Below are 15,688 nucleotides of genomic sequence, written 5' to 3'. Positions count from 1 at the left end.
GAACTCTAGCCAAGATTACACATCATTCAAAGAGTTTGCTCAAATTCTAAAGGACTGTCTAGTATATTCACAGAATGATGATAAATAATTGAAATACAAGACAGTTTGATGTCTTGTCACAGGCTGGTTGAACTGTCAGGCTGCTGGCAAACCTTGGATTTTCAGTTGCAATGGATTTCTGAAAAAGATTGCAGAGACGCAAGTTCTCTCCATTCCTGGACCTGCATTATTAGCGATCTGTCCAAACTTAGTTTAGATGGAGATGAAGTCATGTATTGAAGTTGCCTTAACAGTAGCTGGTAATTTGTTGCTTGTTACAAGAGGTGGGGGCAGGGAATCGATTAATTCATTCAGAAAAGGAATCAATTACACCCCTAAGCATATGTTTACCCTTGTAAAGAGCAGTTTATAGAGTAGGATGTTTCACAAGGACTTTGGGGAAAAACCAGAACTTCTGGCTGGATTTTAATTGCCTGTCTATGTACATGTTTGGGTTGCTTGCATCCTCTGTTTCCTTTGAAGTTAGAGTCCAGAGCCCTGAAGGACTGTAAAGTTACAAGGTAATTACTGATTGTTAAGGGACTATGCTTTCTAAAAAACTTACCCATATTGTTTCTTCTCTATTGCTCCCCCCCCCATCCAATTGATTTTAAATAATTTCGAGATAGAAATTGTCCAGATAGAATATGTTTAAACTTTCCAAAGACTTTTTACAACCTCCTTCACAAGAAGCTATTGAAGAAACTGGCAACCAGCACAGGGAAAAGTCATGGCATAGTTTAAAACCTGAGCGAGAAAGAATTAGACATAAGTAGCTATTTCTCACTGTTGACAGAGGTTAATACTCCAGTGACCTAGGGATCAGCCTTAGGACTGGACTGAAGACATTCAATCCATGTATTAATGAACCGAAAGGGAAGGTGAACAGCAAGGTGACTATATCCCCTTGATTATTCTAGATTCTTGTGGCCAGTGAGGATTACAAGAAACTTTGGAAAGACCTAGCAAGCCTGGGGAATGTGCCAGATGCAACGAATCCACAGAGAGTTATGTACAATTTTTGTCACTGTTGTAAATTAAGACAGAAAAATTTGTTTCTTCTCCCTAAGAACAGCTAAAACATTGTCTCAGGCTTATATTTTTGTTATTGCTGTTAGACTACATTTTCTACTCTTTCAGCACTCTTCAGGACCAGGTGAGCACTAGTGCTAATGCAGGAAAAGAGGCTGGGGCTCAGCCCAGGACAGGGTCAAAAAATCTGCCTTTTCAGCAGCATATGCTATTTTAACTGTTCCATCAAATTGCAGCATAAATGATTTGTCCAAAGATCAAACAAAATCTGTCACATAAGGAAATCAGCTCTCCTGAATCTGAAGACAGCCACTTCATCATCTGGAACATCCTTCTCAGAAGGGGAAAGCAATGAACAGAAATAATCTACTGGCTGCCCACTGTGTCTTTCTGTACTGTGGATATCTGTAATTCTCCCACTACTGCTGCAATGACAGCTTACACCACTGTATCTCATACCAGTTGCGTAAGGATCCTTTACACCAGACCCCAATACATTACCCTTTGAATAGAGATTTTCTTCCTCCTCCGCTGTAGTTCACAGGAACTCATCAACCAAGGCCTGCAAGATTATATACTAAAAAGGTGTTTAACAGTGCTTAAAGCAAACCTAGAGGTGACAGCTATGAAAAATGAAGTTATTTGCAGCCAACCTACACAGACACTCCTGCAACTGCTAGCTAGAAGAGAGGGACCTGCCTCAAGGACAGGACCCTACGGAGGAGAACCCAAAGCTTTGTCACACCACATTAGCTAACCTTCAGCCAAATAGATTCGTACTTCCCAGCCTCTATTGGGATTGCTTATTACAAAATGGAAGAAGTTTAGTGCTTGTTTACTTTGTTGAAATATACATTTATCTTTGTTATTTCTGTCTTAAGGATTACTGGATTGGGTGGCTAGTTCTCAAATGTTTCTGTATAAGTAGTCTACATCAAAACAGAAGAAAGTTTCACAACTTCCAACCTGCTATAAATGAATAAATGGAACTTGGTCATTCCCAATGAGAAGAGAGACAGTGCCTGAAAGTGTAGAAAGCCCGTGAAAAGCATTGCTTGGTAATTGTTCACTTATATACTGCCAATTTTAAACACACTTTTGCATTTTAGAAGGGCTGCTGTGTTTGTCTATTTCAGGAATAAACATTACAACTGCTTTCCTGTGCTTTTTGCGACATTGTATTTCACAATGCTATTTCAACCCTGCAGAATATAGTGGTTTTACAGTTCAAGATTAAATAATAGCACCATTTAGAAAGCAAATATTGAGCCAAAGAACTTCAAAGCTGCAACATTCACTTAATCAGCTTTCATGTATTTAAAATTGCAACTAAAATAAAACAAAAAGAAAACTAAATGAAAAAGCATAATTCATTCATTTGAAAATAGGTTCTAATTATTATCCTCAAGCTTAGACTTACTTCTTCTGCTCTCTCCCAAATTACAGCATTAAAAAAAACCCACAAACCCTTTTCAACTCTTGTCTTACTATGCTGAGCTTAATGCCCTCTGGAGCAGAAACTATCAGACTGTGTAAACCTGAAGTTTATTAGCGAATGCATTGCAACAGACACTCATTGCTTTCCTTTCCTATGGAGTAAAAACTGTTTCTGCTGCCCTGGCCATAAAGATAGCTTTGCTGTAAGAATCATGGATATGAACGCTGGCCATATTCTGCCATTCTGTATTTTTTTCCAAGTGTTGTTGCAATGCATGCTTTGCATTATTTTTGCTCTTTCTTTATGTTGCCTGATAATTTTCTATATGTTCCCTAATAACACTAAAAATTTCCCACTTTGCCCCTTTTATGTATTACCTTTAGAAGTCTTCTCTGCAGCTGTCACTTTCCAATGTCATTTCCTCCAAAATTCATCAATTTGTAATCAAAGAGAAAGAAATAGTTTGGACCCTTTCCCCAAGCCAGGATGACCACGTTTATTTCTGTGTTGCCAGTTCTCACTGGTCTGAGTGAGACTCAGTTTCATTGAGTCCTACATTTTTCTTCCTTGATTAGCAGGTACAATGACTACAGTTGAATGACTGCAGTCCCGGTTCAATCCTTAGTTCTGGAAGGACATTTACTCTCAGTGACCAGAGTCACAACTCATGAAAAAGTGATAGTCTAACCACCACGTACAAAGTGCAGCTACTTTCCCAGTATAGCCACAGGCACTGCATGTGATCCTGCATGCTTCTTCAGCTTCTTGTCTTGTGTTTGTTGAAAATTCCTCCCTGCCACTGGCTCCACTGTTTAACCATGTTTTATTTTCCAGCCAAATACCATTTCTTGGCATGCAAGCAGGACAAATTCAGAATTCTTCAACTTGTTAGCAATATCCTGGGCAGCTCTACTACACAGGTTAACGGTGCTTAAACTCGTGAATATTTCCTACTTTTGATCATCACTTTCCAGTGGGAAATTATAATTGGCAAAGTCACACCCAACGTTTTCAAGGAGTGACTTGCTAAATAACCATGAAACCGAAGGATGCAGAGATTTTCTGGGTACTTAGCTTATTTATATGTTGGAGAACCAAAAATCAACAATTTTTTTTTTTCCCTATATACTTCTTAGCTATGTTGTATCAGCCTGAGTTCTTTTACTGCAAAAATAACTTGTTGCAGGAACAACACTCAAAGCTCAACTTCAGCTTTACAAAAGCAAAACACTGCAGATGAAAACAGTGAAACTATTTAACACTCTCCCTAATATCTTCCCCTAATATTTCTGAAGAAAGGGAAGCACTGCATCTCACAAAAACAGAATAGAAAAGATGAAAGTTTTTGAGAGGACCTGGCCTCCTGGAGACACCTGGCCTGGCTATCCATTGAAACAATGCTATGTGGAATTATTTGTCTGAAGACACCATGGGAAATAGAAAGCAAACTACTAATACAGAAACCTTTGAGGCCTAATGTCTCATGTTTCTCTGGTGCAGTCACGTAACTTTGGAGAAACCAGTTTTAAGATGCTACCAGTACTGGCATAGGTACAGAGACAACGAGACCTTCTATATGCTGTTGTATCAAAACACAGATAAGTCGAGTAAGTTGCAATTCTCAGCTTGGTGGACAAGACGTTAATCTCCCAACTGTCTCAGGCAGAAACACAGAGCTCATTTTTACTGTTGTTTTTATTTTGTTTGTTTGGGTTTTTTGTTTGTAGTTTTTTTGTTTTGTGTTTTTTTTTGTTTTGTGTTTTGTTTGGGTTTGTTTTTGTTTGTTTGGGTTTTTTGGGGAGGATTTTTTTTTTTTTTTAAAGTTTTCCAGGAGTACTTCTAGTCAGGCCTTTACAAAGCAAGTGGAAGATTCCCATGGCTATTTCCATACCTGCTTATCAGGTGCCGTACATTCATTTAACTCCTCACGACAGAGAAAGTGTTTGGAATAAGTTGCCCTGAATTCTTCAATTCTCAAGAAGAAATTCTTATACATTAGGTGTCAGTTGTGATAACAAAGATGCCTGATGTGATACATTTATGTAGAATTCAACTGGCAGAAAAATTTTATCAGTTCTTGTTGTACTAACCCTGCCAAAGACATACTGATGAAGGTATCAATTTTTAATCACAAAATTGTATCAAAGTCCAGGGATCAGGGAAATTCCTACCTCTTATTACCTGGTGATCAATGGTCCATGAGTAAGATAAATTACCCTCTCTCTTTCTCAAATGAAAGCAAAGTAACTAAAAAAAAAAAAAAAGTCAACTTCTATGCTAGATGTTACTCTACCTATTTACATATACAGAATGTTTCCCCAGGCTAAAAGGGATTATTCTATTCTAATCAAAGAGCATACAAGGCATACATCTCAGCTTTAAAACAGAGAACTGAGAGAATCAATTCATCTGCCATTACGGGTAGATGAATTTGTGAATGCAAGGAAAAAGCTGACTGAATTTCTCATTATGACAACACAAAGCCTGAAAAAACCTTAATTGCTGATAACATTAAAAAGTGACAATGTTTCTCACTATTAACCTGTAAAAAAAAAAATTTAGTGTAATTTCAAAACCTCTATAAGACAGGCTTTATAATTTTATTTAGTCAAATACCTTAATAGGTCAACTCCCTTACTAGGTATTAGCCTTTATCATTGCTGCTCTTACACTAAATAAAACTTAAAAAGAAACTTCCTACCCTCTCAGTCATGCATCCACAGCAAGTATCATTGCTTTTCTTAATACGACTGCTGTCAAGAATGACAAAGGCAGCTTTAGGCTGCTGGTTTCAGCCATCAGCTTTTTAACAGCAGAATACAGAACATTTGAACAAATATTCTGAATCCTCAGTAAATGGATGAGACAACATGACCAATCGGTTACTTGCATATAGCTACTACATGGCAGTGGTTTGAACATTTCCTTGGGAGAGGATCCAATAGACCACACTTTTTTCAGTAAAGGTTTACACTAGACAGGTCAAGCTGATGTTACCTCTTTCAAATCATCTTTTGCTCACTCTGGTAAGTTGTCACTACATGAAAAGAAGAACGATCTGGTTGAAACCTTTTTTTAAACGGTGACAGTTTTCTGCGTAGATGGCCATGAAATCATTGATGGGTTTTCACAGCCACCGGTGGGAAAATGCATTTGGAAGTCCACAATGTGTCGCAGCTGCTCTCTGCAGTGAAAATGCTTGTGCGCACAGCAGGCAGCTCTGCATTAATACGGGCCTCTGCTTCATAGCAAAACTCCAATTCAATAAAGCAGCATTTCTCAGTCCAAATGGCTGAGGGGCAACAGCCACCTAAGCTTTTCTGAAAAAAATTTTAAAAATAATTACAAAAATTCATAGAGCATGTTGCATCTACCATTTCAGAGCAGGAAAGCAATAAACATCTTCAGCATGAAGACACAAAAGTGTTACAGAACATTGTAAGTCAAAACATTAACGATAAGAAAAGCCAACAAGTTTCAGTCATTGGGATTATGGATTATATCTCACAAATGCACACATGAATCTTTTTCATTAAAATACCAAATGCTTGGGAAAACAGTCTGGTTTGTTGAACACAAAACCTGAATGTAATACCTTTCTTTGCCTTATCACCTCAATTATTGCTTCCCCCACCAAGAGTCTGAACTCGGCTTATAATTGTTATTGAAAAGTGTTTTGTCTCCAATGGTAACTGTGAAGAAATGAGCTCGAAATGGAAAATGGTCTATGAAAAACTACTCAGTCACTATGGGATCTTATTTTCATATCCTTCACTTGCCTGCCTTGTTTGTTGGTGCAAAATACTAAAATACTGCAAAGCCTACTCCAGCTCCTCTCTGGCTTCTAGGTCTGTCTTTTTACCCTTCTACCTTACAGCTGGTCTTTTAAACCCTGATCTTTACCGTTTTGTCTAGTTAATTAAAAATAAGATGTCTGTTGCTGAGTCATACTGCTATTAAAATGTCTAACCTTGGAGGAGTGCATTTGCCTAGGTATATTTTGAATTATGCTGTATCACAACTAACAAGAAAATTGGAGTCGTAAGGCCAACTACACTGTAAAAAGCAGTAGGACCACAACACACATGATGTCTTCTATTTCTGCCAGCAGTATGATGTATTAACCATCAACTGTTCAGTATGTAAATTAAGTACCTTGCAGGTTTAAGAAAATTATCTTGCTCCAAAGGTTGAAACAAAATAGTCACTTACATTCTTCCTACCAACCTGCAGCATTATAAGAGAAGCAGTCAAAAGGGCATCAAGAACCCAAACAATGTGCAAATTAAAACACTTGTGTTACATCCACATTATTTCAGGGTAGCACCAAGGATCTCTGTGGCATCACTGATATTACTGTATTTTGCAACCACTTTGTCTTCCAGTAGCTTTTGGGAAAAAACAAGGAGAAAGTAAATCATATTATTCCAATCCTACAACTACTCAGTGTGCACCTGATGTGAAGAAAAGTAGTAAGGAGATATTGCAGCTGATAAAAAAAAAAACCAGAAATTGGACATACTAGCATAATATTTAAAGTGGATAACAAGCCTATAGTAGCAAGGAGATAGGATTGAAAAAAATCTTTAATTTACTTGATTTCTCCTCAGTCTTTCCTCCTGTGGTTTTAATACCTCCTTTCCTGTTATAGATGACAGCCAGGCATAGATGGAGTATTTTCTAGTAACATCTACAAACAAGTTCTCCGCCTACTTTCTAGGCACCTATTAAAAAGAGAAAGCTGCAATGGGGGCAAAGTACAGCTTTTGAAATCTGTACATTCAGGAAGGGCAGATAAAGATGAGAGAATGGGAGCATGTGTCACAGGTCAGCTCTGGCATGTGGACAGCAAATGCAGTTGACAGAACGTGATCTTTAGAAACCACTCAGGGAAATTTTGACATTAATTTATAGTACATTTCAGCCTCTGTACATCTCTGTAAATCTCACCTCTGGCAATAAAAAAACCACACCTTTAAACCCAACCTCTGAGCTTTGCAAATTGGGAACAAGGGAATCCTCTTTTCCCCAAAGCAACCATCTGCTAAGTGCATGCCTTTTTTTTTTTTTTTTTTAAACAAAGAGAATGGCCAATATATATCCAGCTGTTTATAGCGAGAACACAGCCTTAGAAGCACCTCCTTATTAAGTATACAGGTTATGCAGCTTTAGTGCTGTAGGCTGGGTCTTTTTTCTTTCAAGTTATTGTTTAATATGGCTTTGTAAATATTTAATTTATAGCTATCTTCAGAAATTTCATTAATTTATAAGCTTGGGTTTTGTTCTTACATTTTAAACCTCTGACACTAGAAATTGGTGTGCTTCCCATCTGTTTCATCTCTCTTTAAATAAGCTCCTCTGTGTTTTTGAAAAGGTTATTGACACTGACTGCAAAGCACACAAAAAAAAACCCCTTTAAGGTGTGTCAGGTCCTGAGACATAATCCTTCAATCAGCTTACAGGCTAAATAAAAAAAAAAAAGAAGGAAAGAAATCAAGTTTTCCTATCGAGAAGTGAAACAGAGAGAGGTTTGTGCACAGTCACAAATCTGTTGCTGTCGTATTGATCCCAGTTCTAATGATATCTCATCCAACGCCTCAAACAAAAACTCAAACATTTCTTCCCATATTCTATTTATGCCTACTGTTCAGGGTGTGCCTACACGTAGGTATTGGTAGCAGGTGTAGGACTAAGTTTTCATAGCAATTTGTCAGAAGTATAGTTGGGAAGCATCCTTCAGCACAACTGTTCTTATATAATAGATAAGAACACACAAACAAACATTGGCTAGATTTTTCCTTTAAAAATAATGTAAAAGATACATTTCTGTTGTAAAAGGTAAAGTTACAGCTTTGCATTATGCAAAGGGGCAATGAAAGAAAACTAAAAAGCATTCTTGTTTTAGGAAGCTTCCTAAAGCACACGCAAGACAAAACAAAAACCCAAAATAAAATATATACAAGTAACAAGAACAAACTTTGGGAAAGACTTTTGGAACCTAACATTAGAATTTATTTGCTCTTTCTAGAAGGCTACCATGTTACAATGGCCATAGCTTGTCCAGTATAATGACAAATTACTGTTTAACAGTCTTTAAGAACGGCAGCTATCCTCACTCTCAGCATGCCAAGAGATAGATACTGGGAAGTCTTCTGCATTGCAGAAGCTGAATTAGGTAATAACAACCCCATCCAGCTATCTGTCTTTATCTTAGTCCTAATTAAACTTCTACATCTGCCTTGCGCTGTAGTGGATTAGGAGACACTCCACAAGTCTAGGGCATCATGCAGGTCTCCCGGGGATATCACCACTCTAAACAGAAATCAAGCTGGATCATTACAGGTGGACACGCAAAAACTGATCTGGTTTGGTGACTGCACTGATAACTTGGAAGGGGGGGAAGGAGAGGGAAAAAAAAAAACCAAACCAAAACATTTTGTGTCAACTTGGAACATATCTGTTGGTTTTCCACTGAAAAGAAATGAAAAAAAAAGAAATGGGTGGTTGGATTTTTGTCACAATATGCTGCCACTCTAAATAAAAGGCTACATTTCTTAATTTCTTAAAGTGTATTCCAAAAACAAAGAGGAAGTACAGCTTCATTTCCATTAAAAGCTACATACTTTTCAAAACTTCCCACGTCCAAACAGTTTTGAGGCAAAATAGTTAAACATTGATGCAAACTAGAAAATGGTTTCTTTTACTTGGAAACAAAAGCTTTGGTGAACAAACTGAAGTTTCTTCTGAATGTACTGAGGAATTACTTTCAGTTAGAAGAAAATAAGAAACACACATGAAGGAATGTTTCAAAGGTAAATAATTTTATGTATATACCAAACAAGCTTATTGTAGGTCAAGAAATTATTTTTGAGACTGAGTTTTGGATCCTTCAAATTTATGCTCAGCTTGAGACAACTGAAAGAAAGTTTTCCTTTAAGGAACTGTAAGTTTGATAGACGAATTGAGACAGGCAGTCTATTGTGGTTGTGGCACACTGTCCTGCCTCTCAACTTCAATGGCCATGAGACGAACCTCAGTGCATGAAAAAGAAGGGCTGTATTCATAATTTTGAAATGTTGCAAAACGAAGGTATATTTGTGGAAACAGGAACTCACTGAAAAGTACAAAAGAATCCTGTATTCTGTAGCAGCCTGCAGCATTCCTGAAAACAGAGACATTTAAGACACATGAGAATGGAGATGTGCACACAGGTACTTTCCAAATTCAGTTTGAAGAGTGAAGAATCAAAAGATTCCAGGACTTCTCCTATTTGAAAGGAGGCTCTCCAAATTAACATTAGATCACAATAGCAAGCAATGGTATCTAAATGCAACTGTTCTTAGTTTAAAATTATTAGAAACATTGTTTTGACTGCTACAGCAGGGAGAGAGGAATGCTGCTGCTAGGAAAAATGATCATTCACTTCCGAGTCAGGCAAACAGTATACGCTTTTAAAGCATTTCAAGGCACTACATGAAACGAAGTGCTTTCCGAACAATGCATCCAGTAAGTTTATGGCATAACTTAGTTGAAAGCTGTTCCAAGATCTCAGATTATAAGTAGAATAAAAATATTTTGAGGGGAGCTTTGAGAATATACTTTTCTCAAAACAGAGAAACAACCAAGTGATCTGACTGAAAAAATTGCTTTCTGGGGCCAGCTTCCTTTTGGAAGGGAGCTGAGAAATTCATTTGTTCCAAAAGATCAGCTATAAACAAATATTAGGAAAAGTGTTTACATATATAGATGAATTTGGTTAGCCAGGCACTGAGGAATGAGAGTGAAAAATCTGCGTTCTCAACCTTAGTTAGTATTTACTCCTACAGAAAAGCTGTCCATTAAAGAACAAACAAAAAAACCCAATAAGATGAACACAAGAACTGAAGCGCACACATCAGTTGCCACTAGCCATCACACTGTTTGAACTGCTTTGGTATTAATGATGAACATGTCCCTCTTTTTTCCAGTATTTGACTGAAAGGTTGTGCACACGGCATTAGAAGTCCCGGTTTTCAAAGTTTAGCACAGAGAAACAGACAAATTAAGTTTCTTTTGAAATATTTTTTCCATATTTATAGTTTTCCCACTTTGATACAACACCTTCCTCTACTTTTTCTTTAAAAGTGTATACTTTAAAATAAATCATATCAAACAATTCAAGCAATTGGATCTAAATCTCTACTGACAAGCAAAGTAATAATAGGAAGTTCTGACAAAGTCACTGTTAATATGCAACAAAAATAATGAATACACATTTTATTTATATTTCAGCTATGCTTTCTGTAAATAACTGTTTCAGTTTCTTTGATGAAGTAGAGGAGAGAATAAATTGCTTCAGTCTTCCCAGGTAATGGAGGAACATCCCTCTATCTACAAACTGTCTCTTAGAATTTAACATGAATAAGAGATCTTCAACATTATGCATTATCATTTAAGCAGGAAATGCAGACCACAAGACCAGAGAATTAATCAAAACCTATTTTAAATGGATGTAATTAAAAAACAAAAACAACAATATATTTAGTTCTCAAAGCAGCTTCCATTCCAAATTTAAGTCTTGTAAGTATCTGAAGATTTTAATCACTATATGTGAGCTGGAGCTTAGGTGCCTTCCAGGCAAATAAAAAGCTGTAGCCAGAGATTAATAAAGCACAGGAGCAGAAAGGGAAATAAAACTCCACATTCTTATATCGCACAATTCAAGTTTATTCCATTCATTCTTGCAACACAAACTTAAAAATACAGTATCATTTAGCATTCTGATGTCTATGAACCATGATAATGATGAACCCAACTGTGTCAAAACAGTTAACAATGGTGAAAAGAGGAAGTCAAATATCAAAATGCACAGAGCACTAATTTTCTTCCGTCACTGCGTAGAAAGATGATTGTTTATCCATTTACAAAATATAATTAAGACAAGTTCATTTTGAAATTTTGCATGCAACACTGCAATTGCTTGACCTAGGACACTCCATTCTTTCCAGCCTGTTCTACAAATAATTCAATGTTATGTTCAAGGATAAAGTTCCATTTAACTATTGTACTACTTTTCTCATTTGCTCCCCCTTAAGAAAAAGGAGCAGAGGGTACAAAAGCTAAAATATTCTTAAGGTTATAACTTATTCAGCACAAGTTTCAAAGGAAAAGGTTTAAGAACAGAGTAGATATCCAAGTATATGTGATTCCAGTCTGACAAAGTATTTAAATTCTGTTTATAGAATGTAAAATAATTTACAGTTTGGTATTTTCATCTAGTTAGGACCTACTCAAAGGTACAGGCAGCTACCTGTTATTTTTCCCATAATATAGCTAACAAGAAGGAAACAAATGAACAAACCCAGTTTCTAGACAATTTCAAAAGCATAAGCTTTTATTATTACTTTTTTTTTTTAATTCTGGGCAAAATGACCAATCACCTCTTATGTAGTGCAAAAAGCAAAAAAGTATTTATCCTTTATGAGCCAAACATTAAATGCCATCTTTTAACTATCTCGAAAGGCAGCCTGGGTATATATTATAGCCAAATTAACACTTGTCTCACTGAAGTTTGTTTGCATTTTTTTTTTCTCAAGTGAAGTAAGAAAAAATAAGGTGTCCACATAATTGTAGAAAAAGGGAGGCAAAATTGCCTCAGTGAATTACCAGAAGAGTTAGTACAAAGATGATGTTCCTTTACTATGATAATGCTCAATTAAATGAGTTGAAGGGAAGGGCAGGAAAGAATACAGAGGAAAAAAAACTCAAAAATACTATGGCCAGACAACTTGACACTGATCAACACAAAAAACTTGATTATTCAAGTTTTCCACATAAAAACAGATTGCAGTTTTCTAGACTAGTATTTTAATAGCTAAGTATTTAATAGCATAACATGGAGGCAAATTTATGCCAAAGATGGTTACTTTCATAGCTGAATAAAGTGTTAAACCTATAGTCTGTGTTCACGCTATTACAATGACATGACAATCCAGCACTGATCAGAGATACGATTAAAGAGTTCTTTTTAAATAGTCATTAAAAGCACTGTTCACCAAACATGCTTATTCTTTTATCAGCAGCTCACCAATTGATTTATCACCGATTTCCAACCTTTCTGCTCTTCCTTGCCACCCATCTCCAACAAGCAAAGAGTAATTGCACTGTACAGTTTATGGCCAGAGTTGATTGTTTTCTCCATTGCTTTTCTTATCGGATGTGTACATGTAAATCAGTCTCTGCTCTCCTTTTACAGTTTAAATGCAAGGCTTTTTATAGCCGAGACATTCAATCATAATATGCAACATGATTCAAGTAAAACTAAGTCTCTATTAAATATGAGTGGTAGTCATCAGCCTACTTCTACATATCCTCTCAATTTCAACAGTGATATCAAAATAATATTGTTGCTTTTGTTTAAGAATTCAGCATGAGACATTATATACATTTATTTTCTGTATTGTGTATGTTATCAGAAAGTTTGAGATCTGTATTCCAAAAAAGAGGAAGATGTATAGTTTGTTGTACACACTTTTCTGTTACAAAACCTGTTACTCAGTTTTGGGTGAATCAGCAGTCTAATGAAAATTTTCAAGATGAAAGCCAGAAGCTCAGACATTCCTGAGGACCATAAGATGTGATGGTAATCCCTACAACATCATTAAATACCTTCCCACGAATTATCAAGGCTGTCATAGTACTGTCATGCATACTGGTGTGGTAAATCTTATCTAAAAGTTGATGGTTAATGTGGTATGGTTGCACTGGGAACTTTCAAAACAAGCCCCATGGCTTAATGAAATTTAAGAGGTTCATTCAGCCAACAATGAAACACTGATTCAAAGATATGAACAATTAAAAGTTGTTTTTTTCCCTCCAGTACTTAGAGCAAATTAAGACTTCTACTTGTATGTCTTCCTGTTCCTAACACCTGAACTTAGAAAGCTTACATGTATTTTAAAAGTTTACCAGAAAAGTTTAGCAACAATATTCACCTGATAGGAATGCCTAAATAATTACTGTTCATTTTCCACATTTGACTTGATTATCCTTGCATACCAAACAGCCTGTAGCTTTCGCACGTGTGTATAAATTTTATGCGGACATGGTGAGTAAAGAAATTTCATCTTACAATCCTTATGCAAATAACTACAGTGACGTTCTGAACTCTTTCAAAGACAGTTGCTTAAAACGTCTGTCCTGGACTAGGACAAACATGGGAAAGAAAAACCTCAAATTCATGCATCCAAAAGTACCTTGGCAGATATTCTGGAGTGTAACACCACCATGCCTCAACTGATCTTTCCTGGTTTACTCAAGAGTCAGAAAAACATTAGTGTGACATCCAATTAGTCAATATAAAGAACAGCTCCAATAACTAGTATCAAAAGTCCTCAAAACTGCAACATAAGCTTTAGGCAGAAGAAGAAGAAAGCTACCCACTGAGAGAGAAGAGAGAAAAGCAACCCCAACCACCTACATAACTACACTTCAGATTATGGCAGACACTAATAGCATGGGACTATTGTCTCCTTCACAATTAGTTTCAGGTACATAGCATGGTACTTCCATCTAAAGGAATCTTTCCACAAAAATCTTAGTACTAACCTAGGAGGTTTACAAGCCAAAAATTCAAGATCATGGTCTGTCTTCCTTCTTCCATTTTCACTAGAAATGGGAAGAGATTGTGCACTGAAAAGAAGTCCTAGAGGGACACTGTTTGTAACAGTTTCCAACCCTCTCCAAACAGATTATCTTCAATACAAGCCCCTAACTAGTCTGATTTCATAAAGAATTTCCCTCCCCCCAAAGTATTTAGCTGAAGAAGCTGGAAGATGCAAAGAGTGACAGACAGGCAGCAGTGTGAGGCCACAGGAGAGACATTTAAGATATCAGTCCATCCGTCACTGAAGAAGAGTTTTGATTGCCTGGTTGTCAGTGGCTTCAAAGGCAGTTAGTCCATCTGGGCCTTTCACAGTCTTATCAGCACCCTGTGAAGACATTGAGAAGGATTGTCAATTCATAAAGCCAGGCTGTATTAAGTGTGTCACAAGAGTTACTTACCTTGGATAATTATATTGATTACATACAGCTTTTCAGTGCAGTGCATTATTTTCATTTAGAATTCAAACAGGCAAGATTCATGTACAAAACTATTCAGCACTTGGCTAATCTAAATTTCAAAATTTACTTTAGACCTAACTAGAAAAAAAAAGTCACATAACCTTTGTCACAGAGGAAGTTACAAGATTAACAAATTATCAATTAATCTTGGATAGAAACAGAAGGATTTTTTTTGTTTGACTCTTTCCAGCAACTATTCATATGAATGCAGGAATTAAGCATTACATGCATCTATGAAATCTATGGTGCAGCAAGCTTTTTCACATGCTAAATTAAACAGGTAACCTCTGGAAAAGCTTACTTACTAACAAATCATGCTATTTTCTTTCTATATCATAAAAGACTACATCCATCTAGGACTGAGCTTCTCTCTCCCATTTTGAAAAAATCCCTATTGCTACATAGAAAAAAAGCCCAAATCATTCCAAGTCTTTGTTTTGAATAAGCTATGCCTACACCTAAAAGGCAACAAAACAGAATAGGAAGGCAACAGGAGGATAGAAGATAACAGAAATGCACCAACTAGACAAACTGCGGAACAGTAAGCAGAAACACAGCCTTGGTGCCAGAATTATGGAAGGAGAGCAAAAAAGAGAAGCAAAGAGTGATTAACTAGTCATGTTTGAGCACTGTGTAGTCATATACAAAAAAGTGAAAAAACAGACTAAATTTTAAATAGGGTAGTTAAAGGGATACAAGTTATTAGAGAACACAGGACTGACTACAGACATCAAGAGAGATTTTTCCTGAAAGTAAGTTAGAATCCAGAACACCTCCTCTTGAGGAGATATGCAAATCTCATGTGTAATACCTGTGTATTTGCTCAACCATGTGCCAGGAAAAACACCGTGGGTGGCAAGACCATGTACTGCAGAGGTTTGTCTTTAGTTTTACGTATAAACTCTACATTGAATAAGTACAAATCTCTTCTCAATTACAAGGAAGGAAGTGTACAGATTAGTAGTAAAGGACACCAAATAGTCCTCTAAGAACATAACAGACGTAGAATTTCAAGAGCTTCTTTACTGATAAAAGATTATACACATAAAACCCCACTAAACTTCCAGACATAATACC

General features: G+C 36.5%; 1 protein-coding gene across 2 annotated transcripts in view; it reads right to left on the bottom strand.

Moving 5' to 3' along the window:
- Window positions 1–10,555: 10,555 nt before the first annotated feature.
- The window catches only part of MTPN (myotrophin), a 45,429-nt gene continuing 40,296 nt past the window's right edge, over window positions 10,556–15,688 (bottom strand). For both annotated transcript variants that reach the window (XM_087767179.1, XM_087767178.1), the window contains exon 4: window positions 10,556–14,478. In XM_087767179.1, coding sequence (XP_087623305.1) covers window positions 14,392–14,478 — 87 coding nt within the window. In that variant the 3' untranslated portion in view covers window positions 10,556–14,391. The remainder of the gene's footprint in view (window positions 14,479–15,688) is intronic.

The sequence above is a fragment of the Nipponia nippon genome, unplaced genomic scaffold, assembly GCF_047370975.1.
Source record: "Nipponia nippon isolate SJK-2023a ecotype South Korea unplaced genomic scaffold, ASM4737097v1 scaffold_3, whole genome shotgun sequence".
Lineage (NCBI taxonomy): Eukaryota > Metazoa > Chordata > Aves > Pelecaniformes > Threskiornithidae > Nipponia > Nipponia nippon.
Note: the sequence above shows the minus strand (reverse complement) of the source record. Positions and strands in the feature narration are given on the sequence as shown.